The following is a 27,385-nucleotide window of genomic DNA, read 5'->3' as shown; positions in this document are numbered from 1 at the left end:
GTCTGTAAAATAAAAATGATGACGGTAACTCATAGAATCAAGTGAAGTAGTCTTTGTGCAACGCTCATTTAGCGTTGAGCCTGGCATATTATGAGCATTCAATAAATGGTTGCTTTTATGATTATTTCTGTCTTTCTGATTGTTCACTTTTTGTATCTTGACTAGTAGCCATCCCCCTGAACCCCTCCGCCCCCAGCTCAAGCTGATCTGGGTGAGTCTCCATCTCTAGCAGCCAGAATAGCAAATAAAAACAAATCTGGCAGACAGTTAACAGTGAGTATCTTTTTAAAAAATTGTTAATTTATTGAATACTAGTGGGAATAGCATGGGCTAGGTGTTATTTTCTTTATTTCACAGATTCAGTTTAACTCAGCAAATAGTGGAGACCTTAAAATTGTTCAGTGTGCTGGCACTTGGGGGGGCCCTCCTGAGCAACAAAGAACACCCCTAAAGCTAGTAGTCTGAAGAAGGCATTAATAGAGTAACCACATAGGTATTGTAGGGTTGTTTTGGTGATGAAAGGACTCTAAATCTAATGTCTGGTGTCTTTGTAAAAGCAAGAGGAGGAAGATTTGGACACAAAGGAACACACAGAGAAAAAAGCCATGTGAAAACAGAGCCAGCAATTTAGATCTGTGCTGTCACAAACCAAGGACCAGGTGGGGCCACTAGAAGAGGTAATAGATAGAATCTCCCCTGGATCCTTTAGAGGGAGCGTGGCCCTGCTGACACCTTGATTTTGGACTTCTAGCTTCCTGGACTGTGGGACAACAAATTTCTGTTGTTTAAGCCTCCCAGTCTGTGGCCTTGGTTATAGGGCAGCCACAGGAAATTAACGTAGGGCATGTACTGACTCTGAAGGGGACGCCAAGGGGCTGAGCTCTGTGAAGCAGTCAGAAATGCCTGTGGGACCTGAGGTATTGGGATCTGCCAAAGGGCAGCAATCCTGGGTGAGCTCCCTCAATTTGGTTTAGGATCCCAAAAAGCCACTTCCAAGGAATGAGGAGGATTAGAAGTAGGACTTCCAAAGGCCTGCAGTCATGCTTCATAGCATGTCAGGTCTCTGAAATTAAGGTAATCCCAGAGTGCTGTTGTTTTTAGGTGCTTAACAGAAGCAACTTCAGTCCTCTGTAGAGGGAGATGACATCATCCAGTCGTCCAGTTATTTTCACAAGCCATGTTGTAAATTCACTGTTTGGTGTTCAATGAAGAACAGACACACGGGGAGGCAAGGCCACGTGAATTAAAACCAATGGAAACAGCAGACTATAAAGACAGATTAACAGGGGCTCTAGACATCAGACACAGATTTTGAAACAACTATGCTTACTATGTTTAAGGAGATAAAAGACCAGACTGAGAATTCTGGCAGAGAACTAGAAACTAAAAAAGAACCAAATGAAAATTCTAAAACTGGAAAATGTAATAATCAAAGTTAAGTTCTCAAAGGAAGGGTAGAATAGACACGGCTGAAGAAAGAATTCAGTGGCCCAGAAGATAGCTCAAAAGAAAATTACCCATAAGGAAGCCTGGAGACATAAAAAAATGGAGAAATTAGCAGATAAGGCAGGAGTCAGAGATAACAGTGAAAAGGTCTTTTATGAGAAAATTGGGCAGAAACAACATTTGTAAAGATAATGCCTGAGAACTTCCCACAACTATAAAAAGGCACCACCCACAGATTTAGTAGCCATGTGAACACAAAGAAAGCCTCACCTACCACTTCATAATAAAACTGCTGAAAACCACAGATGAAGAGGAGACTTGAAAGCAACTGGAGACAGATTACCCTCAAAAGAGCAACAGTGAGATTGACAGCTGTGTTCTTAACAGGAGCCCTGGAAGCAGAAGTCAGTCGAAGTTTAAGTGCTGGAAGAAACTGCTAACCCTAATTCTTTGCTCAGCCAAAAGATCCTTCAGAAATAAAGCTGAAATAAAGATGTTTTCAAATAAACAAAATCAATTTTTTGTGTGCAGACCCATAATGAAGGAAACATCAAGGGGTGTTTTTGTTTGTGTCCTGGCTATTGTAAATAGAGCTGCAATGACCATTGTGGTACATGACTCTTTTTGAATTATGGTTTTCTCAGGGTATATGCCCAGTAGTGGGATTGCTGGGTCATATGGTAGTTCTATTTTTAGTTCTTTAAGGAACCTCCATATTGTTCTCCATAGTGGCTGTATCAATTTACATTCCCACCAACAGTGCAAGAGGGTTCCCTTTTCTCCACACCCTCTCCAGCATTTACTGTTTGTAGATTTTTTCATGATGGCCATTCTGGCTGGTGTGAGGTGATACCTCATTGTAGTTTTGACTTGCATTTCTCTAATGATTAGTGATGTTGAGCATCCTTTCATGTGTTTGTTGGCAATCTGTATATCTTCTTTGGAGAAATGTCTATTTAGGTCTTCTGCCCATTTTTGGATTGGGTTGTTTGTTTTTTTGATATTGAGCTGCATGAGCTGCTTGTAAATTTTGGAAATTAATCCTTTGTCAGTTGCTTCATTTGCAAGTATTTTCTCCCATTCTGAGGGTTGTCTTTTCGTCTTGTTTATGTTTTCCTTTGCTGTGCAAAAGCTTTTAAGTTTCATTAAGTCCCATTTGTTTATTTTTGTTTTTATTTCCATTTCTCTAGGAGATAGGTCAAAAAGGATCTTGCTGTGATTGATGTCATAGAGTGTTCTGCCTATGTTTTCCTCTAAGAGTTTTATAGTGTCTGGCCTTACACTTAGGTCTTTCATCCATTTTGAGTTTATTTTTGTGTATGATGTTAGGAAATGTTCTAATTTCATTCTTTTACATGTAGCTGTCCAGTTTTCCCAGCACCACTTATTGAAGAGGCTGTCTTTTCTCCATTGTATATTCTTGCCTCCTTTATCAAAAATAAGGTGACCATATGTGCGTGGGTTTATCTCTGGGCTTTCTATCCTGTTGCATTGATCTATATTTCTCTTTTTGTGCCAGTACCATACTGTTTTGATTACTGTCGCTTTGTAGTATAGTCTGAAGTCTGGGAGCCTGATTCCTCCAGCTCCGTTTTTCTTTCTCAAGATTGCTTTGGCTGTTCAGGGTCTTTTGTGTTTCCATACAAATTGTGAAATTTTTTGTTCTTGTTCAAGTTCTGTGAAAAATGCCATTGGTAGTTTGATAGGGATTGCATTGAATCTGTAGATTGCTTTGGGTAGTATAGTCATTTTCACAATGTTGATTCTTCCAATCCAAGAACATAATATATCTCTCCATCTGTCTTTGGGTTTAAAATATATATAGAATTAAAATACATAGCAACGGTATGTAAGTCAGAAAGGAGGTAAATGGAATAAAACTGTTTAAAGTTTTCCTTGCAATTCCAGGAAAAAGAAAAAGAACCAATTAATATTAGACAAGTCAGGGATACATGTTGTAATCTGTGCAGCAGCCACTAAATTGTGAAAGATGATATGGTATCTAAGCTAAAAGGCAAGAAAAATTGAATAATAAGAAATTCCAAATCTGAAAGAAGGCAAGAAAGGAGAGAAAAGGGAGAGGGAGAGATTGGGAGTTTGGGATTAGCAGATGCAAACTGTTATGGATAAACAACAAGATCCTATTGTATAGCACAGGGAACTATATTCAGTACCCTGTGATAAACCATAATGAAAAAGAATATAAAAAAGAATGTGTATATATATATATATATATGTATAACTGAATCACTTTGCTGTACAGCAGAAATTAACACAACACTGTAAATCAACTATACTTCAATAAAATTTTTTTAAAAAAGGACAAGTGGAACAAAGAGAAAGCAAACAGTAAGTGGATAGACTTAAATCCCAATATAGCAGTAATCACATTAAATGTAAGTGAAGTTGAATGCTCCAGTTAAAAGTCAGAGATTGTCAGACAGGTAAGAAAACAAAAGCAGACCAGGTTATTTAAGAGAGAGATATATTTAAAACAGAAGGATATAAAAAGATTGAAAGTAAAAGAATGGGAAAAAATACTATGCACACATCAGCCTAAAGAAAGTTGCTGTAGTATTTTAATGTCAGACAAAATAGTCTTTGAGGGCAGAATTTATTATTAGAGATAAAGATATGATACTGATAAATGATAAAAGTTTTATTTTAGATACAATAATTTAAACTCTGTATACCTAATGTAACTTCAAAATATTTAGAAGAAAGATTAATACAACTGTAATGGAAATAAATCTATGATCATAGTGGGATATTAAACACACCTGTTTCAGAGGCTGTTATGATAAGCAGACAGAAATTTGTAAAAATAAAGAAAAACTGAACAACAAAGTACTAAACTTGACCTAATGGACATATATAGGACACTGTACCGAGCAATTGCAGAATCAAAATTCTTTTCAAAAGCACAGGACACATTGGTCAAAATTCACTATGTGCTGGCCACAAGGCAATTCTCAACAAATTTCAAAATATTGAAATTATACAGACTGTGTTCTCTAACAACAGTGGAATTAAGCTAGAAATCAATAAAATGAAAATCCTCATATATCTGGAAATTTAGAAATTTGTTTCCAAATAACTTATGAGTCAGAGCTAGAAAATGTTTTCAGTTGAATGATAGCAAAATACGTATAACTAATGGGATACCGCTGAAGTAATGTTTAGAGGGAGGTTTATATCTTTAAATGCATTTATGTTACAAAAGAAGACTGCTGAAAATCCATGAGCTAGGCTGTGTATTAGGTGATTAGAAGACTAGCAACACATTAAACTCAAAGAAAATAGAATGAAGGAAATAATGAAGAGCAGAATTTAACGAAATGAAAAATACTCATTAGAAAGGATAAACAAAGACAGAAATGGCGTCTTTGGAAAAAAAAAAAAAATCTGACAAAATTGACAAACCCCAGCAGGAGTAATCAGGAAAAAATTAGAGAAAGCAAATAATTAATGTTAGGAGTGAAAAAGGGACATCATCGAAGATCTTGCAGACGTTAAAAAGAGTAGGCAGGTATTATAAACAACTTTATACTTTGAATCTTTAGATGAAGTGGACAAATTCCTAGAAAAACACAACTTAAAGCTGACACAAATAGAAATGTAAATTGTCTTTATAACTATTAAAGATATTGAATCCATAAGTTGAAATCTTCCAACAAGGAAAACTCTAGGCCCAGATGACTTTACCAGTGAATTCTAAGCATTTAAGGAAGAAATAATACCAGTTTTACATAAAATCTTCAGGAAATAGAGACCTGAGACCAGCAAAATTTCAAAATTATAAAACCTAAGTTCCTTATAAGAAAAGAAGATGACAGTCCAATATTACTAATGAACATAGGTGAAAAATTCCTAAACAAATTGTATGATCTTCTCATAGATGTGTTACCCACTAGTCTGGGCTGAGACCCCGTGTCTCAGCCAGTAACAAAACTGATGCCGAGATTGGAACGGCACAAGCGCACAAGCTTTATTCAATGGCCTAAGAATGGAGAAGTGGGAACTTAGTTCGCAAATCAGCTTCTCAACCCTGTTTAGGCTGGAACACCATGTGTATAGGAGGGTCAAGGTAAAAGGGAGGGAATTGAGTAAAGAGAGGGAGGAATATTCATGACTTATGTGAGAACAGGGGTGTGGTTAGGACCTGTAACTGAGACAGTACTCCTTTTTAGTCCTTGTATGGGCTCTTCTGGTCGTTGTCATGGTACTTGTCAGCTGTCATGGCGCTGGTGGGTGTGTCGTTCAGCACGCTAATGCATTACCGTGAGCTTATGCGGCCCTAGGTCTACTGGAGGTCAGGGCTTCCGCCATCTTGGGCCTAGCTGGTTCTAACCAGTTCTGGTGGGCTCTTGTTTTTCTCTTCTGGTGGTTTCCTGTAAGACAAGGATAACACTTCTCGAGGCTAACAGCTGTGGTACCAGTTGCAGGAAAAACATTTTGATAAAATTCAACATTCATTCATACTCAAATTGGAAAGGGGAGAGGGATGTCAAGCTTTTTCGGTAAAGGGCCAGATAGTAAATATTTAAGGCTTGTGGCTGTACACCATTTCTGTGGCTGCTACTCAACTCTGCATTGTAGTGTAGAAGCAGCTATAGGCAACATGGGCATGGCTGTGTTCTTCACAAAAATAGGTGATGGCTGGATTTGCTCATGGACTGTGCTTTGCCCAACCCTGGAAGCCTCTTTTGACTACACCTGAATTTATGCTAATAAGGTGACTCAGGGTGGGGCCCTTAGATAGCTTCAGGATGGCAGCTGGTCACCAGAAAGACCAAATAAGCGGTTAGAGGTGGGAACTTTCAGCCTTACCCCCAACTTCCTAGGAGTGGAGTGGGGCTGGAGGTTTGAGTTATAAAATCTCTTTAACAGGGAGATTCGGGGAGCTTCTGGGTTGGTGAATGCATTAATATGCTGAGAGGGTAGCACACCCAGAGCGGGCATGGATGCTCTACCCCCCGCCCGCCAATATCTTGCCCTATACATATCTTCCATGTGGTGTCTCTTCAGGTGTTAGTAAGGATGTGGAGCAAGGGAATGCTGTGGTGGGAATATTAAATTGGTAACACCACTTTACAAGACAGTGTAGCAACATCTATTAAAGTTGAAGGCATGTATACCCTATGTTTCAGCAATTCTACTTCTGGGTATATATCTAATAGCTTATGTAAGCAAATGTACTCCAAGAGGCATGTACAAGAATATTACTAGTGTATTATTTGTAACAGCTCAAAAGCGGAAGCAACCCAAGTGTCTGTCAGCAGTAGAATTGATAAATTATAGTATGTTCTTGCAAGAGAATGCTGTACATCAGTGAAAATGAACTACTGCTACCTGCTGATTTAAGGATTAATCACAGCCATTAACGTTGCAGGCCAAAAAAGCTAGACATAAAAGAGTACATTCTGTATGGTTCCGTTTACATCCAGTTCAGAACAGGTAGGACACTGAGGAGTTTAGACTTGCCTGCTTGTGTGTTTAAGCTGCGAGCAAGGAAGACGATTACCAGAGAAGTCAGGGTGGTGGGAAGTGGTGGGTAGTGACTGGATGGTCCTTGAGAGAGGGAGCTTCTGCAGGGCCGGTAGTGTTGTTTCTTCACCTAGGTGGTGGTTAATTGGGTTCTCAGCGTGTGATAATTGTACATTTTTGTTTCGCGGACTTTATGTGCGCTATTTTGTAATGAAAAAGATTTTTTAAATTGAAGTATAGTTGATTTACAACATTATATTAGTTTCCAGTGTACACCATGGTGATTCAATATTTTCATAGATTATACTCCATTTAAAGTCATTATATTCCCTGTGCTGTACTGAAAAAGATTTTTAAAAAAAGATAAATAGAAGAATGAGGAGGAGGTAGTTAGTTGGTCAAAGAGGTATGCAAAGGCCCTGTGGCCAGAGGGAGCTTGGGGAAATGAAGAGGCTGAAAGAAAGCTGGTGTGGATAGAGTTAGCAAGAGTTGAGGAGACCTTGATTGTGCCATGAGGCTAGGGAGCCGGGTAGAAGCTCTGTAATAGCGGGATACTATTGCTTTAAGATTTTAGGAAGGAGTGAGACATCTGATCCAGGTTGGAAAGATTGCTCTGGCTGTGTTGTGGCCGCCTGAGTGGATGCTGGCTGACCCATGTGGTGAGAGATGATGGTAGCCTGGGCCAAGGTTGTGGTAGTGGCGATGGAGAGAATTAGCTGGATTTGACATTGTGAGAACTCGGTGATGGTTTGGTGGGGGTGTTGGGGAGGAGGGGGAGGGGAAGGGGGAGGAGGAAGAGGAGGCTCGTGTTTCCCGTGACTGGCTGGCGAATGGAGCTCTTTCCCATGAGGAGCTGTGGTTGAGGACCAGTGAGGACCAGCTCTGCTCTTGCTGAGCTCTGCTGCATGGTATCCAGGATCCTCTTCTCAACTATGCCAGCTTCGCAGATGAGGGACACAGAGGCAGTTAGGTGGCTTGTGGGTGTGCCCTGAAGCCACCTGGGTCTCATAGATTCCAGATTACACCTCTTTCTACTGTGTTCTGTCCAGCCCCATAACAGTCATGCGGAAACAGTAGGAATGGTTCCTCAGAGCCTGAGAGGGAGAATAGTGGATAGTGGAAGGGGGTCTGGGCAGATCTGGGGCCATTGGCTTTTAGGAAGTGAGTAGAGGAGGAGGGCCAGTCTGAGAAGGAAGTAGGAGAGCTGGGCGAGGGCTGGGGAAGAAAGTCACGGATTTCAGCACCCGGAGGTCCACCAGCACTAGCTTTATTGTTACTTTGGTATTCCCTTCTGGGCTATTTTTCTGGATATGTTTAATTTAGTTGAAATGAAACTATATGTAAGTTTTCACTTTAATGTTATGAGCATTTCTCCATGTTATTAAAATCTCTTTTTTCTTATCCTTTGTAATGGTTGTACCACATATTCTGTGAAGAATACCTTTGCAAGGAAAGCTCTTCAATTTTTTATTGTGAAAAATTAAAAAGGTACCTAATATACTTACTATCAAGATTCAGCAATTGGTAACATATTGCCAAATATGCTTTATCTATATGTATTAAATAGAAATAAATGATTTACTAAACCATTTGTAGGCATCGTGACAGTCTATCCCTAAAGAGCTCAATGTGTATCTTCTAAAAATGACATTTCCTATATGGTCCATTTTTACACCTAAACTCCTACAAATAAGTACTCCTAAAAATAAGGACATTTTCCTATATACCGTTATTACACCTAAGATATTAATTGTAATTTTCCAATATCTATATCCTTTTTAGTTTTCCCCAGTTGAACCAAAAATGCCTTTTATAGCCTCCCTTTTGGGAACCATGTACCAATCAAAATTCATGCATTGGTTGTATCTCTTTAGTCTCTTAACCTAGGACAGCTGCCCTCAGCAACCTTCGCCCTCTCTCCCCTCCCCTCCCCTCTCCGACATTGACTTTTTGAAGAGACAAGGGCAGTTGTCTTGTAAAATCTGTTTCTGGATTTGTCTGATTGTTTCCTCATGGTTTCTTTTGCATCGTTCTTTTATACTCTGTATTTGCTATAAACTGGAAGAGAGGTTTGAAGACTCAGTTATATTCAGGTTGATGTTTTGGGCAAATCTCCTAGGTGTGGGACGTTCCATGTCCTGTCAGGCAGGCAGTCTCCTCTGCTGTGTCATCATTTGGTTTATGTGGAGATGCTAGATATTTCTACTGGAAATGTGGATTTCCTTCTTTGAGATTAGGAAGTAATCTGTGAGGTGATTCCTAGACACCCTGCAAATAATCCTTTTATCCAACAACTTTTTATCAAATGATTTTCAGCATTTATACATAATAACTGGCCTGAATCAGTTTTATTAAGAGAACTTGAGAGAGTTTGAAAAATGGACCTACCCCCTCCCTCAGCTTTCTGTCGTTTCTTCCACAATCATCTGTTAGTATTTGGTAAATTTTTCCCAGTTCAGCTGGGGAACGACTACATTTCTTCCTACCAAAGGCAGAGTAATTGCTGGATTCTTTCTGTTTAATTACCAATTTTCAAAGTAAGCGTTTGGTAGAATAGTCATTCCTAGTGGAGGCAAATGGTTTTGTTTTGTTTCTCTCTCTCTCTCTCTCTCTGCTGGGAGAGGGGGGGTTATCACTGTGGATTCATGACTTTTTATTCAGTTTTGTAATCAGTTATAGTCTGATTCTTTTTCATGCTCAGATTGTCCCCATTTTCCCAGGAGAGCCCCTTCAAGCTGGCTCTTTGGTCTTCGAGCACTTGCTTGCTGTGTCACGATCTGTCTTTTAATCTTCAGGATGGAGCCCAGAGGTGGGGTTGCAGGGCAGAGGGGATGGCCCATGTGTGATGCTGTCCTTCTCTCTCCTGTGCCTGGGACAGACAGTGCCCAGTGATTTCAGCACATCAGGCTGGCAGCTCTTTGCTTTCCTTTTTGGGGCAGTATTAATAAATGAGGTGGAAAGCTTTTGTCTTCTCTACCTCTGATTATTGCATCTCCATTTATTTTGTGTTCCTTTTGGGTGGTTCTTATTATTTGTAGGTTAGATAATCTGTCCCTTCACCACTCTGTCCACGAGCTTTTCTCTCAGTCTTTTCTCCTCTCCACTGTATCCAGCAGCATTCTGTGGGCACCTCAGTTTTGTCCTGTGCACCATCAATGACATTTTCTGCAGTGTGCATTTCCCCTGTAGCCCCTTCCATGTGGATTTAAATTCTGCTGTAGTGTGATTATTTTTGTTTCCTATCCTAATCATGGCCTGTATCTTAGCTTGTTGTCTTTTAATTTCATATTGTTCACATTGGTGCTCCCTGTTCTTTAAAAAAAATTTAACTTTAATTTTTTAGTAGAGGCACATATTTTCTAAAAAGGTCTTCCGTTTTCTGTAATAATTCATTTCAGATTTATGTATGTGCTTTATGGTATATCTTCAAACTCCCACCTCCACTTTTTTGTTTTTGTTTTGATTTATTGATCCTTGAATGGTATTTGCTGCTCTGTGGGTTTGAACTGCTGTTAGCTGTGTGCTTGGCTCTGGAAGAGATGTGAGTCCCATATGAAACTGGGCCCAGGTCCAGTGACTCTCCCTGCCATCTCGGTCTGAGTAGTGGGAGGTTTTGGGTCACCTGCCACCCATTTCTGGCTGGCTCTGCTCTTCTGCATCTGAAGGTGAAGGGTGCCTGGTTTGTGGTGGTTTTCCTGGGCCTGGCTCCTCTGGCTCCACGGTGGTGAGGTACACCTCAGGCTCCAGGATGAGCAGTGCTTTGTCCTTGGGGCAAGATGGAAGAGGGTCACCCTTCCATCACCACTTTCACTTCCAGAACTTCTTTATCCCCCACATTGAAACCCCTTCCGCATTAAGAAGTCATTCCCCACTCCCTCTTCTTCCTCAGTCCCTGGCAGCCACTACCCTGCTTTCCATCTCTGTGGGTTTGCCTGTTCTGGATATTTCACGTAAATGGAATCATAAAATATGTGTGTGGCCTTTTGTGTCTGGCATCTTTCCCTTAGCATAATGTTTCAGGGTTCATCCATGTTGTAGCGTGTGTCAGTACTTCATTCCTTTTTATGGCTGAGTAACATTCACTGTATGGAATAATATTCCATTTGTTTTATCTGTTTATCTGTTGATGTATATTTGAATTGCTTCTACCCTTTGGCTTTTGTGAGTAGAGCTGCTATGAATACTGTTTGAATGTCTGTCTTCAGTTCTTTCGGGTGTATACCTAGGGAGTGGAATTGCTGGGTAATTCTGTGTTCATCTTACTTAGGAATTTCCAAACTTTTTCACAATGGCTGCAGCATTGTACATTTCCAACAGCAATGTTTGAGGGTTTCAATTTCTTCACACTTGTCAACACTTGTTATTTTCTGCCCTTTCTTCCTTCCCTTCTCTCTCTCTCTCTCTTTTTGTATTTTGATTACGGCCATCCTGGAGGGTATGAAGTGGTATCTCATGGTATTGATCTGCATTTCCTTAATGACTAATGGTGTTGAGCATCTTTTCACGTGCTTGTTGGCCATTTATATATCTTATTTGGAGAAATGTCTATTCCAGTCCTTTGCCCATTTTAAAATTGGGTTATTTTTTTGTTGTTGAGTTGTAAGAGTTCTTTATATATTTTGGATAATAGACAGTTATCAGATACACGATTTGCAAATATTTTCTCCCATTCTGTGGGCTGTCTTTTCACTCTTTTTATTTTTTAAAAAATTTTATTGAAGTATAGTTGATTTATAATGTTGTGTTAGTTTCTGGTGTAAAGCAAAGTGATTCATATATATATATATACACACACACACGCACTTTTTCAGATTCTTTTCCATTATAGGTTATTACAAGGTATTGAATATAGTTCCCTGCGCTATGCAGTAGGTCCTTGTTGTTTATCTATTTTATATATAGCAGTGTGTATCTGTTAATCCCAAGCTCCTAATTTATCCCTCCCCCCTTCCCCTTTGATAACCATAAGTTTGTTGTGAGTCTGTTTCTGTTTTGTAAATAAGTTCATTTGTATCATTTTTTAGATTCCCCATATAAATTATATCATATGATATTGGTCTTTCTCTCTCTGACTTACTTCACTTAGTATGATACTCTCTAGGTCCACCCCTGTTGCTGCCAATGACATTATTTCATTCTTTTTTATGGCTGAGTAATATTCCAGTGTGTTTGTGTATGTGTGTGTATGTATATACCACATCTTCTTTTTTTTTTCTTTTTTTCATTTATTTATTTTGAATCTCTGAAGACTACAAATCATATTGACCACATTGAATTTCAGTGGAATTCGCCCTGACTTTCAAGAGTAGGCCTTTCAAAGTTATAGTTTTAAAGAGAGAAAAAAAATGTAGTGAAAGTTTTTTTTTTTTAATTTTATTTATTTTTTCAAACAGCAGGTTCTTATTAGTTATCCATTTTATCCATTCATCTGCTGGTGGACACTTAGGTTGCTTCCATGTCTTGGCTATTGTAAATAATGCTGCTGTGAACATTGGGATGCATGTATCTTTTCGAATTAGAGTTTTCTCTGGTGATTTGCCCAGGAGTGGGATTGCTGAATCATATGCTAACTCTATTTTCAGTTTTTTAAGGAGCCTCCATACTGTTCTCCATAGTGGCTGCACCAATTTGCATTCCCACCAACAGTGTAGGAGGGTTACCTTTTCTGCTCACCCTCTCCAGCATTTACTATTTGTAGACTTTTTAATGATGGCCATTCTGATTGGTGTGAGGTGGTACCTCATTATAGCTTTGATTTGCATTTCTTTAATAATTAGCGATGTTTTGTTTTATTTTATTTTCTTTTTATTTTTTTCCTTGGTCACACCACGCAGCTCGTGGGATCTTAGTTCCCCAACCAGGGATTGAACCTGGGCCCTCAGCAGTGAAAGCACGGAGTCCAAACTACTGGACTACCAGGGAATTCCTAGTAATTAACGATGTTGAGCATCTCTTCATGTGCCTGTTGGCCATCTGTATGTCTTCTTTGGAGAAATGTCTACTTGGGTCTTCTGCCCATTTTTTGATTGGGTTGTTTGTTTTTCTGATATTGAACTGTATGAGCTGTTTGTATATTTTGGAAATTAAGCCCTTTTTGGTCACACTGTTTTCAAATATTTTCTCCCATTCTGTAGGTCATCTTTTTGTTTTCTTTATGGTTTCGTTTGCTGTGCAAAAGTTTATAAGTGTGATTGGGTCCCATTCATTTATTTTTGCTTTTATTTCTTTTGCCTTGGGAGACTGACCTAAGAAAACATTGCTATGATTTATGTCAGAGAATGTTTTACCTATGTTCTCTTCTAGGAGTTTTATGGTGTCATGTCTTATATTTAAGTCTTTAAGCCGTTTTGAGTTTATTTTTGTGTATGGTGTGAGGGAGTGTTCTAACTTCATTGATTTACAGGCATCTGTCCAGCTTTCCCAACACCACTTGGTGAAGAGACTGTCTTTTCTCCATGGTATATTCTTGCCTCCTTTATTGAAGATTAATTGACTGTAAGTGTGTGAGTTTATTTCTGGGCTCTCTGTTCTGTTCCATTGATCCATATGTCTGTTTTTGTGCCAGTACCATGCTGCTTTGATTAATGTAGCTTTGTAGTATCGTCTGAAGTCTGGGAGGGTTATGCCTCCAGCTTCGTTCTTTTTCCTTAGGATAGCTTTGGCAATTCTGGTTTTTTTGTGGTTCCACATACATTTTATGATTATTTGTTATAGTTCTGTGAAAAATGTCACAGGTAATTTGATAGGGCTCACATGAAATCTGTAGATTGCTTTGGGTAGTGTGGCCGTTTTTAACAATATTAATTTTTCCAATCCATGAGCATGGGATACCTTTCCATTTCTTTGAATCAGTTTCCTTTATCAGTGTTTTATAGTTCTCAGCATATGTGTCTTTCACCTCCTTAGTCAGGTTTATTCCTAAGTGTTTTATTTATTTATTTTTTGATGTGATTTTAAAAGGGATTTTTTTTTTTTTTTTTACTTTTTCTTTCTGATATTTCATTATTAGTGTAAAGAAATGCAGCTGATTTCTCTGTGTTAATTTTGTATACTGCTGCCTTGCTGAATTCATTTAATCAGTTCTAATAGTTTTTGTGTGGAGTCTTTAGGATTTTCTATATGTAGTATCATGTCATCTGCAAATGATGACAATTTTACCTCTTCCCTTCCAATTAGATACCTTTAATTTCTTTTTCTTATCTGATTGCTGTGGCTAGGACTTCCAATACTATGTTCAGTAGAAGTGGTGGGAAGCCTCAGCTTTTCACCATTGAGTACTATGTTGGCTGTGGGTTTGTTGTAAATGGCTTTTATTATGTTGAGATATGTTCCCTCTATGCCCACTTTGGTGAGAATTTTTTTTTATCATGAATGGATGTTGAATTTTATCACATGCTTTTTCTGCATCTGTTGAGATGATCATGTGGTTTTTATCTTTTCCTTTGTAGATGTGGTGTATCACATTGATTGATATGTGTATGTTGAACCATCCTTGTGAACCTGGGATGAATCCAGCTTGATCATGATGTAGGATCCTTTTTATGTTTTGTTGAATTCAGTTGCTAATATTTTGTTGAGGATTTTGTCTTTTCACTCTTGATGGTGTCCTTTTATGCATAAAAGTTTAATTTTGATGAAGTCTAGTTTATTTTTTCTTATTTTGCTGGTGCTTTTGGTATCATATTTAAGAAACCATTGCCAAATCCAAGGTCAAGAATACGTACACCTAAGTTTTCTTCTAGAAATTTTATAGTTTTAGCTCTTATGTTTACTCTTTGATCCATTTTGAGTTAATTTTTCCATATGGTGTGAGGTAGGGGTCCACCTTCATTCTTTTGCACGTGAGTATCCAATTGTCCCAGCACCGTTGGTTGAAGAGGACCTCTTTTTTTCAACTGGATTCTGCTTCTGAAGCTCTGTACCTTCTAATACATGAAACTAGCTAATGAACTTTTTAGGATTGGTTGGTAGTCTTGACCATTTTTTTAAAAAATTTATTGTTTATTTATTTATTTTGGCTGTGCCGGATCTTCGTGTGGCATGCGGGATCTTTTAGTTGTGGCATGCGGACTCTTAGTTGTGGCATGCATGTGGAATCTGGTTCCCCAACTAGGGATCGAACCCAGGCCCTCTGCATTGGGAGCGCAGAGTCTTACCCACTGGACCACCAGGGAAGTCCCAGCCATTTTGGATTGGTCTCAGTAAAGTGGTTCTTCGTAGAATTATTGTTATGGATGATAATAATACATTTACACATTTAAAGAGTTTAAAAGGAAATATCTGCATTTCAGAATTTTTACTGCCATAGAACTCTTCTCCATTTCACGTTTGAGAGTGAATTCAGTTCTTTCTATGGTTTGGGAAGATGTGAAATAAATACCTCCTTAAATCCAATCCCATTTGAGAGTTTTTGTATTTGAACTCTTTGATAAAGATGGACTAGTACTCAGAAGCTGAGTGAAAAGGAAGTCTGGGAAATTGTTCTTTATCGCCATTCTCTCTGTGGTGGCTCAAAGTTTTCATGTACTTTAAGAGGACCCAGGTTTGTCAAGACTGAGGTGTGAGTCTAATCGCTTAAGTGTATTTTTACAGTCTACTAGTAATATGTTCTGTGTGTCTTTTTGTATTTAACCAGTATTGTGTATGAGCTGGGATTTTGCTGTTTATAGAAGCCTTGTAGCTGCTTTGCCCTCTGGCAGCACGTATGGGTATAACCACTTGGGGAAGCGATTTGGGGACACAGTGAAAAACTCCAAGAAACTGCAGACTCTTGCCCCAGTAATTCCACTGGTGGGACCCTACCTTGAAGAACTAATCTTAAATATGAAAAAGCATCATGGGCAACATGTTTATTGCACCATTAAATATAAAAAGTTGCAAACCTGGAAACACTTCAGTTTAACAACTCAGTGAGTTAATGACATTAGCTGCCACCTGTTTGGTGCTGGTCCTACACTGAGTACCGTGCGTGGGTGGTCTTAACGAACTTCACAACTGCATGAATGTTGCCACGGGGGTGCTGAGGCACCCAGCAGCACGAGGCCACACAGCCGGGAAGTGGCAGAGCAAGGAGCTGCCCTTGGCCTCATCAGCCATTCAGGTGATGAAGGAAAGCAGTACTTTGGACAGTACTTTGTGATGTTGGGAAATCAGAGAGGCAGTGTGTATAGACATTCAGCTGTGTGCCAAGGAGGTGAGAGTTTCCAAACTGATGTCAGGGATCGTGCTGGTGGTGCAGTTGGGATTATTTTTATGTCTTTTCTGTATTTTCTAAAATGAGCGTTATTATCTTATACTAAAGAAAACAAAAAAGCATAACGTGTTACCCTTCAATTGAAGATTCCTTACAGTAAGAGCGTCTGTCTTGCCACGGATGCTGTGTTAGTAGAAGATGGAGACGAGTCTGCCCTAAGTTGCTTCTCTGGAATGTCCTAAAACACAGCTGAACAGTTTGAACTGTTGGGTCAAACAGATTAAATTTAAGGAGCCAGATTTGTGAAAACATAGGATTTAAATTTCATAGTGTCCTAATAAATGTGTATATTATGTGGAACATTTTAATTATGTTCCCATTTGTTTAAACTTTTAATTCCTGTGTTGAAAATAAATCTAAGCTTGTGTAAGCAGAGAGTTCAAGGTCTTGGTGTAAATAAGGTACAGTTTAGCTTGGTTGAGACTGTTTGATATATGAAGCACTCAGTTTCTTAGATTTGTTCATAATTATGTCAGCGTCCTTAAGCATCTAAATAAATGAAGTAGAAGTAGGCTGTAGAGAAACAAAACATAAAATAAAAGCAGATCTGGTCACAATGTATCGTTTGGAAAAGCAGGTTATTAAATAATCTGTACATTATATAACCCCACTTTTCTGTTTTATTTATATACTGAAAACACACTGGAAGGATATTATCTCAGGATGTTAGTGGCAGGTGTTAGCAGTGGCTGGACTCTTGAGTGTTCTCAAGTAAAGAAAAAGTAACCTCCAGTAAGCCCGTCAGCCTCGAGTTGGGCTGTTTAACGCTGGACTTTATTTCCACCTAATGTCTGAAAATGAGCGAGGGGACAGCGGGTTGAGCATGTGCCCAGGGAAGAGGAATTTGAGTAATGATGGTTAGGGTACTGTTTTACATTTGTGTAGCCCTTTGCAGGGTCTAAGCTGTTTTCTCAGGCATTTTCCACTCTGTATAGCACCTTCTGGGGGGGATTGAACGATCAGGAAACTGCGGTAAGGCAGTGGCTGCCTTTAGCCTAAGAGGTAGCAGCTTCAGGCCTTGCGTTCAAGCCTCTGTTGTGTTTTGTTCACATCTGAGTTTCCAGAGCACCCTGTCTGTACCCCTGTAATGGAAATTTCCAAACATACACAAAAGTAGGGAGAGGAGTTTAATTAATCACCAGTCCAAACAGTTGTCAGCCTTGCGCCTTTCTTGTGTCATCTATCCCCAGCCCTGAGCCCTGCTTTTTTCTGAGTATTTAAAAAGCACATTCTCAGGGTCCCTTTTACTTTGTAAAAGTATCCCTCTACCAGCATGCAGTTTCCTTAAGGGTCAAGGGTCCTGTCTTTTTCATCATCATATTCCTAGCAGTGCTTGCACTAAGTGTTCAGTAAATATTTGTTGGAACAAAGAGTGCGTTTCATTCCACAGGTCCGTGGGGAGATGGATTTTACTGTCTAGGCTCACAGAGGCCGGGTGAGTCTTTGGTGCCTTAACTGAGCCTCCGTGTGTGTTCGGAGGCCAACCTTGTGGGTAGGGGAGATGGCTGTGCCTTGAGACATGCACGTCTGTCCATGTGCTCACCCTGGAAGAGTGGGTTCCTTTCACTCGATATGGAAGTGTGGAGAGAGTTGGAATCAGACACACCTGGGTTTGAAGCCCCGCCTCTGACCCTTCTCTGCAGACATAGGTCCTCTCTGGACCTCAGTTTCTTCATAAGTGAAAGGGGGTAGTAACTCTTCACAGGGTGGTGAAGACTGGATGAAATACTGATGAGAACTAAGTTCCTGGCACAGAGCAGGCACGGCACGGGTACCGACGCCGTCTCCTCCTTGCCTGTCGCTGTGAAGTGGGAATGTTGGCAGTGCCCCCCTTAGGAGGTGGTTGTGCAGATGAAGTGGGGCCGGCCTTGGAAAGCCGTGGGCGTGGGCCGGTGTTCTCTCCCCTACGTGCTGCTGCCCTGCAGGGGCTGCGCTCCTGTGCGAGTCCTCTTTAAGATGACGTGCTTCCTCCCCTGTCTGGTCTGCTCTGTCCTTCTCTTTCCCCGTAGGTAACCATTTTTATTATTTTATTATTTTGGTTTATTCTTTCATTGTTTCTGTTTGAAAATTTAAAAATAATATATGCACATATTTGCTTTTAATTTTATTTCTGTCTATACACACACCCACAAGTATCCTTTTTACGCAAAAGGTAGCATACTCCATACATGTTCTGAACCTTTCTTTTTTCACTTAATATAATCTGGAGATCATTCCATAGCTGTATAAAGATCTTCCTCATTCCTTTTACAATGGTGTAGTATTCTGTTTCCTGAATGTACCATAGTTTATTCAACCACTTGGATTATTTTCAGTCTTTTGCTATAATATTTTGTAACAAATATCCTTGCACAAACCTCATTTTATATTTTTGCTAGAGTGTCTGTGGGATAGGTTCCTTGGAGTGGGCTTGCTGGATCAGAGGGTAGATGCACGTCTGATTTGCTGGGTTTTGCCAGATTCTTGTCCTCAAGGTTTACCTCATCCTGCAGTCGGACCAGCCTGTTGCCTCACAGCCTCGCCCAGAGTGTGTTGCCTTTTTTTTTTTTGTCAATCTGATAGTGAGAATAGTATTTTAGTTTAGTTTCAATTTGGTTTTCTCTTATTATGAGCTAGGTCGAGCATCTTTTCATGTATTTAAGGGCCATTTAAATTTATTTTTTGTGAAATGTACTATTTTAATTTTTTTGTGAAATGGCTGTTCATATTTTTTGCCCATTTTTTCTATTAGGTTGTTAGTTTGTTCTCAATTTTTAAGAACCTTTTTATAGATTAGGGATACTAGCCCTTCATGATATTTTGCAAAAAGTTTCCTCAGAATTCTCAGTGCTGGGCACTGGGTAATTAAGATGAATAAGATCAATAAGACAGCCATAGCCCTTGGGCCTCTCTTGATCTGGCGAGGGACACAGCCTCATGACGGAGGGTCATAGACTTGCCAACAGATATTTTTGGCCTGACTAGGTTCTAGGTTTGAATTTCAGGTCTTCCATTTACTAGCCATGTGGCCTTGAGTGAGTTACTTAATTCTTCTGACTCCCAGTTTCCTAGTCTATAAAATGGGAATATTACTACATGCCTCCAAAGTCGGCGTGAGGATTAAAAGGTGAAAATGGCTTGTTTGTATGTGGTAGATGCGGTGGGCACTCACTTAGTAAGCGTTTAAAATAATCTATTGGTCTTGGGTATGCTGTACATGCCTGTGTTTTGTGAACAAATTATTTTCTGGTTGTTTCCTGTTTATTTATTACGGTATTCCAAAGCCCTAGAAGGAGGTTTGAGATAAGAGTAAGGAGGCCTGATATTTCTTTTGTGGTCTGTTGTTAGTTGTTTAACCTTGGACAAATTACTCAGTCCCTCAGTGACCAGTTTTCTTATTTGTCACTCAGAATATTAGTGTCTGTCTCATAGACCATAAGTGTTTGTTCTCTTAAGAAGGCAAATAGATATAAAAATGCTCATGAAAATTTCAAGTGATGTGCAAATTTAAAGTAACACTTTTTTTTTAAATTTATTTTTGCTGCGTTGGGTCTTTGTTGCTGCACGTGGGCTTTCTCTAGTTCTGGTGAGCGGGGGCTACTCTTCGTTGCGGTGCGGTGGCTTCTATTGTTGCGGAGCACGGGCTCTAGGTGCGCGGGCTTCAGTAGTTGCAGCACGCGGGCTCTAGAGCGCAGGCTCAGTAGTTGTGGCGCACGGGCTTAGCTGCTCCGTGGCATGTGGGATCTTCCCAGACCAGGGCTCGAACCCATGTCCCCTGCATTGGCAGGCGGATTCTTAACCACTGCGCCACCAGGGAAGCCCCTCTCTTCTGTTTCTTTATAAGGTGTCTGATGGCCAGAGTTTCTCAGTGGGAATAAAGTTGGTTTTAGCAATCTTATAGTTTATGTTTACTATTTTAAAAATCCTATTTAAGAGATTTTTTCCAGTCCTAAGGTCATAAAGAAATTATCCTATATTGTCTACTGAAGCTTTTAAAGTTTCTCCTTTTGCACTGAATCTGTTCGCCACCCGGAAGTGATTTCTGTGTGGTGTGTGAGGTACGGGACCAATCACACCTTACCCCTTAGATGACCTGATGTCTCAGCTCCACTGACAAGTCCTTCTCTCCCCAGTCTGCTGTCACACTCACACTTTCAAACCTGTGAGCATCTGTTTCTGGGCTTGGATCCCCAAGTTCTACTTCTAGTACTTTGCTCTAAGGAATAGCTCAGGACATGTGGAGATATTCCATTATGGCAATAATCTTTGAAGCATTGTTGATAATATTGAGCAGGAAGCGTTCTAAATGTTCCAGCAGTGGGAGTGTGTTGAATGATATACACACATCACTACAGTGAAATACTCTGTAGCAGACAAAAATATATTTACTAATACGGCAGGCTGTTGACAACACATTAGGACAGAAGCAATAGGAAGTTCATGTACAGTACAATTCCAAGTTCATAAAAAGTTAAGAAACATGCAGATTAAAAAAACAACCTACCATCTTTGCTTCCTCCCATCCGGGTCACATTCATTGCACTTTGATCTGGCTTCGCCCTGGGTCAGGTCGAGAGTCTGCTCCGGTGGCGGGTCCTCAGTGACTCCTCACGGACCTCTCCTCTGGCTCCTCCTGGGCCCCAGTGATGACCTCGCCCGTGCACTCGACCTCAGCCCTTAGCAGATGTCCTCCACGATGCCTTCTCGGTGCTTTCTCATCTGCTCCCCTGGTTTTGTGCCACTTCCTTCTTGTCTTCCGTTTTGGACTCCCACCTCCTCTCTGCACCTGATGTTCGTGTCCTGGGGTTCCCAGTTCCTTGAGCCTCTTCTCATTCCACTCCTTCCCCGTAAGGGACTTCATTGAGGTGTCTCCCCCTTAAATTTTATCTTGTGCCCCAACTGCATTATCTGCTGCTGGCCCTCCACTCAGCTCCCCCTGGCGTCTCTGGCGTCCTCAGAGTCAGCACATCTAAAACGAAGGCCACATCCTCCCCCAGGAGACCCCTCGGGGTCATCCCCTTCCCCCGTCTATGGTTTGTCTTCTTTTAAACGCTCTCACGCCCGTGGCCGTGCCTCATCCTCCCAGGTGCTCCTCGTCGGCTGCCGTCTTTGTAAGAGTTTCTGGAGTGTTCTGCCTGCCTCCTGGTTTCACCCCCACTCCCTCTCCTCCACATTGTGGCCAAAATCATCTTTCTTAAATAAAATGTATGTCCTGAGATACCGCCCCCTGATTTGGGGCCCCTGTGACTGGGAGGTCTGGCTGTCAGTGATCTGGGCCCTTCGCCCACCTTCCCAGCCCTCCTGGGCTCTGCCTGCAGCCCGTAGGAGGCTGTGGACCTCTCTGCCTGGCCTGCTCAGACCCCTGCTCATCTTCTTAAGACCTGCTCTGGGAAGCCTTCCCTTGTGGGGGACTTGCTCCCTCCCTGGCGTCCTGTGTCCTCCGTCCTCCTCTGGTCTGAGCTGTCCCTGGGGCCCTCTGAGCCACTGCTGCTGCGTGTCTGGGGAGGGCACGAAGGGAGGGTGAGAGCAGGAGCTCCCACTGCCTCTGCAGAGAGGGGTCATCCTCCCCCGTGACTGGGTGAACAGGGCCCCAGCAAGGCAGGCCTGACCTCGCCTTCTCTGCCCACTGGTTTGCGGGCTTTTGAAGGGCATTTCCGGAGCTGCCTTACTCCGTTCTTTGCTCCTGAGCAGGATGCCGAGGACTCGAGCTTCGCCTGTGGCAGGTGCCTGGGCCACCTCACCTGTGGGTTGGGCGTGTCTCTGTCAGTCAGTAGGCGGCTTTGGCTCAGGCTGAATACCCTGCCAGCTTCCATCCCACAGCCCAGCTTGGGATTTGCATCCTCTCTGTTTGGAGGTGGGCCAAATGCTCCACTTCCCACTTAACTTGCCGCTCTGCTTCTCAGTGCCTATGTGTGTTGCAAATCTGTCCTTTGTCCCTGATGGTAATGAAGGTGCCCCGGATGGCTTGAAGGACAGAGTTGGCCCTGTCGTTTGTGCAAAGAACTTGACAAAATGATTCTAAGAGCCTGGCTGACCAGCATAAGCGACCAGCCCCTCTTGGGTCTGGGTTTGGACTTCTGGTTCTCTGCTCCGATGGGCGTGAGGAGCAGCCCTGCCAGCTGAGCAGTTTCCTGTGGGTGCTGCTTACAGGCTGCCAAATGCAAAGCACAGCAGATTAGTCAGGGGTGTTCTTTTCTTGACCACTTTTAGTTCATTGCTTTTGACTGAGTGTTAAAAATATTCTGCAGCATATCTATAGTCTTCCACGAGCAGTGAATAGGAGAAGAAATGCAGTTTCTGAGAAAGCTTCAAAGAAATACTGGTCTTTATCTTTTCCCCAGCCTTTTCCGCTGAAACCCACCAGAGTCTTTTTCTGAGCATTCTTGTTCTATAAATAGAACAACAGCTCTCCTTGGGTAGCCCAAGATCACAGCTCTCATCCGCTCTCTGAAAGATTTGTGTGTGTGTGTGTGTGTGTGTGTGTGTGTGTGTGTGTGTGTGTGTGTGTGTGTTGGAGTGGATTTTGGTTTAATTCTGCTTTTCTTTTATGTGTGACATGTGTAGCGGGAGATGCAAGAAAAATACTCTAGCATTTATCCTTTAAAGATAACTTCTTATAACTTTTCTGGGTGTGGGCTTGTTAGTTTTGTTGCCTTTTTTTTTTCTTTTTTTCTTTAATTTGCATTTGGGAAAGAGATGGAAGCGATTACTTCCTCTGCAGAGGTAAGGAAGATGTTTGGGGGCGAGGAGAGGTGACTTGGTCTGTGAGCGGGTCCTGTGGGGTCCAGAGGAAAGGCTCTCCTGGAGAGTAGAGCAGGCGTCTTGTGTCTGCACCACTGGGCACAGTCGCTGTCCTGTCTTTGAAGAGCACATTGAAATAGCATCACCATGTGCACTTGGGTCTGAAGAGAATCTTAGGAAACAACCTAGCAGTCCTTCCGTATTGCAGACTGGTTTATATCTGGAGCTCCTGGGACCAGAGGTTGGGACTTTCTCTCTGCCTTGGATTGGCACATGTCTCTTACCTTGATCTTGGGTGATGTGTTCCTCTCTCCTTAATTACCTGGAAGAACAGTTGGTGGCCTGCTCAGAAGTAAAGGTGAAGGTGCACGCCACAGAATGAGTAGGGCGGTTCCTCAGTAGTTCCCCGCCCCCCCCCCCCCCCAGAGTTGATTCTCTAGGGAATTGGAAATGGTTGCTCTTTGTGCTGCTGGGCCAGCCCTGACAGCGCAAATTCCATCAGACCCAGCATGGGGTCGCAAGCTGTCGTGTGCAGCCCACTGTGCCCAGGAAGCTGCAAGAGGACATTGTGTGGCGGGGATAAGGGGAGGAGCAGTGCTGCCGGCCTCCCAGGACACCCGGAGCGCGGCGCTCTCACGTGGGGTCCTGGTGCACAGCCAGGTGCTGGTGGTGTGTGTAGGGGGTTGTCTTCAGCATTCTTCTACGGGGGGTATCAGTGCAGCGCGGGTTCCACTCCCTCCCCATTAGGAGCGGGATGATGGAGGGACCAGGCAGCACAGACATCTGCTCTTGCCTCTGACACATTGGGGTGACGTAGGGTTTCTGTGTCGGGTTTCATCGTGTGTCGTCTTAAGTGGCCACAGACGCCCAAGTGCTTTGTACAGCAACTTAAAAAGTTACCTGAAGTGCAGAGCTCTAGGGGATTAGGTAATTAAACAAAAGCTTCTCTGGACCCATGTTCTTGTCCTTGAACAGAATTTTTATACGTTCTACCTCCATCGCATGGTGGGCCTCCGTGTAGAATGGACATTTGTTTAGGTGTGTGCAGATGCTGGAAGCTAGGCACTTGTTTCAGGGCACCTTGTTTATTAGTTTTGACTGTGTTAGTGGCTCTGAGTAGTTCAACACATCTAATGATCAGGTAGGTCCTTGAACTTTTAACTCGTAAGTGGTGTGTAGGGCTCCCTCCTCCTGTTTGGTAAGTGCCCGGGAAGCAGCTTCAGGAGAAGCCATGCCCCATTCTTGGCTTTAATTGAGCCAAGCTGAGTGGACTGCTGTTCACCTCGTGATTCTCTTTGAACTCCTGCTTGGTGGGGGGTTGGTCAGATTTTGGGGGTGGAGGAGTTTTAGTGACTTTGGCAGTGGCTCTTCTCTGTGTTACAGTGTGGGTAGACGCACATGCCCAGCCTGTGAACAGGGGTGAGGGCCCAAGGGGGCAGGCCTGGAACTGCACTGAACCCCATAGCAACCTACATCGACAGTTTTGGCAACAGGATCCTGAGAAATGGCAGGAGGCCAGAGAACACGGAGACGGGGCCAAGAATAGCTGAAAAATACCAAATGCTGAAGTTGGAGAGAGCACTGGCCCGGGGCCACTAACGGTGGTCCTGCGCCCCACTTCTGCTGACACCCCCCCCCCACCGGGACATATGCAGGGCACACCTTGGGCCTCTGACACCCCCCCATGCCCCTCCCCCGCCACTCTGGCACGCTGTCGCCCTCTGGAGGGTTGTGTCACTCTCCCCGGCTGCCTGCTCAGCCTGTCCATAGGTCAGGGTTTGGGGAGAGAGTGAAATAGTTCTGTTAGGCCATCGGCCCATGAGAGACGCAGACGCGCCGGAGTCAGTGGACAGGCGCACGGCGCCGCGAAAACACACGCTCATGAGTCCTCTTCTGTGCTTTCAGACCGTCATCAAAGAGGGGATGCTGACCAAACAGAACAACTCATTCCAGCGATCAAAAAGGAGATACTTTAAGCTTCGAGGGCGAACACTGTACTATGCAAAAACTGCCAAGGTGAGATGCAGTGGAGGAAACTTAACGAGAGAAAACTATCCGAGGAGCTGCAGGGAGAGACTGGGTTCTGCGTCCTCATCTTGGGAAAAACCTTCGATTCCAGATCTGTTATTTTGAGCGAGTTTTGTAATACTCTAGGGTGCTGGGTTTTATTTGTCTCAAGCCTGTTTTATTTCATATGAAGATTGATTTTTTTATTCATTTTCTTTTTCTTTAATGTCATGTGTAACCAATGGGGAAAGGAGAAAAGGTCACAGAAATAACCACATTACCATTAGATATCTTTCTTTAAGAAAAATTGGGGGTAACTGGCTTAAAAATCTCTTATTACGGCCTAAATATCTTTTTCTTAAAAACACTTTATTAAGGTATAATTGGCTTACAAAAAGCTGTACAGATACTTAATGTGTACAACTTGATGAGTTTGGAGTTGAGTGTATGTACCTGTGCATCTAACTAAAAGTATTTTTAAAGTGTGTTGGGCTTTTTGGTGTGTGAACAGAAATTGTCTCTGGCTTTCTAGCCATGATCCTTCTTCCCATGTGCCATCTGTGTAAGATTTAAAGCTAGAATCACCAGGCAGATGCCAGTGACAGAGGAGGAGCCACTGAGAGTCCTTGAGTCACTGCCCAGTTTAGACGACTGTGGTGTCATACACTTCAAACACTAGCGTGTCTGCAAACCTAGTTTTTGGTGTTCTGAATACCAGTCTTTTTGTATCAGTATTGCAGTCAATACTAATATTTCGGTATTAAAAAAAATGCTAGAATCTGAATAATTTACATTTTGAGATGTATCCCTAGTGAGTTAGTGCATTACAATTTGAAATTGAACAGAGTAACTTGTTTAGATAGGGTTCTGACCACATCCTTCATTAAAAAAAGACAAACCCTTATAGTTATTTTAGTTCGAGGGGTGGGGGAGTTACTTAAAAGACTGAGTCTCTTTTCTAAGTTATTAGCGTTTCCTCCAGGGGTTCTTGATGGAGTCCTCCTAGAGGGGACGGAAAGGTAAACAGGAGGTGAGGGCTGTGAACGGGGGGGGGGGGGGGATTTGGGAGAGAGAGGAGAGGAAAATGGGGAGGGGGGCGTCTCAGGCCTGGTTCCCAGCCCTTCTTCTGGAGCCTGACTGTCTCTCTCTCCAGGACTAGATTTTCTCTGCTCTGCTCCCTTGTCTTCTTTCATGGCTGGGTCCCTTCTATTTGGGTCAGTCGCTCTTCCCCTAGAATTGTTTATTTTAGCCAGGACCTCTCCCCCCAAATGTGCGAGGTGGAGAAACTAAAGTCGGAAGGACAGAGGACCTTCAGTCGGGAACCTGCCCTCTCAGGTGGACTCGTGTGAGGACGTATTTTTGGTTCCATTAATGCAATCACCGGGGAACTCCCTGGACTAAAAAAAAAAGTCTTGAGCTATACCTGTGAGCTCGGTGCTTTGTCAGAAGCAGGTAGGGTGAACTCACTCAGCGTTCATTTAGTTCTCAAGTGCTTGCCTGGGGTCGAGGGAGAGTGGTGGGCAGCCCTGGGCCAAGGGCACCTTAGCCCCCACTGACTGCAGTCCCTGTGTCTTTCCAGTCGATCATATTTGATGAGGTGGACCTGACAGACGCCAGCGTGGCTGAATCCAGCACCAAAAACGTCAACAACAGCTTTACGGTAAGTCTCTGGACGCACACCTTTCTTGATTCTTCACCACATTTGGTTTTCCTGTTTAATTTGAACAAATGTGTGTGAGCAGTTCAGACTTTTCATCCTTTGCTCTCTGATTGGAACAATTCCTGGTAAATTTTGAATTTAAGGTTCAAAATAATACTATGGTTGGAGAATAACTGAGAATTTCGCACATTAAGCACAAAAGAACAAGAGGGACCAAATGAATTTTTAAAACATGTTGTAGTTTACATTTCTTTAACAGTTTTGCACAGAGGTTTGTTTTTCATGATTGTTATAGAAAATTTGGAAAATACAGAAAATGTTGAAGCAATTAAAAAACAGCCATCAGGGGACTTTCCTGGTGGTGCAGCGGTTGGGAATCCGCCTGCCAATACAGGGGACACGGGTTTGATGCCTGGTCCGGGAGGATCCCACATGCCGTGGAGTAGCTAAGCCCGTGCGCCACAACTACTGAGCCTGCGCTCTAGATCCCGCAAGCCACAACTGCTGAGGCCCGCGTGCTTAGAGCCCGTGCTCCCCAACAAGAGAAGCCACCGCAGTGAGAAGCCTGCTCGCTGCAACTAGAGAAAGCCCGCGTGCAGCAACGAAGACGCGACGCCGCCAAAAATAAATAAAATAAATAAATAAATAAATAAATAAATAAATAAATAAATTTATATTTTAAAAAAACAGCCACCTCAAAACATAGAATGTTGATATTTTGGTGTATTTCTTTTCTTTTTAAAACTTCTCCCCCCACCACATTTATAGAAATTATGTTGTACTTTCTGCAAAAGTTCTAAATGCATAAAATC

At 42.2% G+C, this 27,385-nt stretch overlaps 1 protein-coding gene across 1 annotated transcript in view; it reads left to right on the top strand.

The window, feature by feature from the left end:
- The window catches only part of DGKD (diacylglycerol kinase delta), a 107,997-nt gene that overhangs the window by 5,039 nt on the left and 75,573 nt on the right, over window positions 1-27,385 (top strand). The window contains exons 2-3 of the mRNA XM_068544197.1: window positions 24,812-24,922; window positions 26,493-26,573. Of these exons, the coding sequence (XP_068400298.1) occupies window positions 24,812-24,922; window positions 26,493-26,573 (192 nt within the window). The remainder of the gene's footprint in view (window positions 1-24,811; window positions 24,923-26,492; window positions 26,574-27,385) is intronic.

This window comes from Eschrichtius robustus, chromosome 5, assembly GCF_028021215.1.
Source record: "Eschrichtius robustus isolate mEscRob2 chromosome 5, mEscRob2.pri, whole genome shotgun sequence".
Taxonomy (NCBI): domain Eukaryota; kingdom Metazoa; phylum Chordata; class Mammalia; order Artiodactyla; family Eschrichtiidae; genus Eschrichtius; species Eschrichtius robustus.
This window is presented reverse-complemented; position numbering and strand designations above follow the sequence as displayed.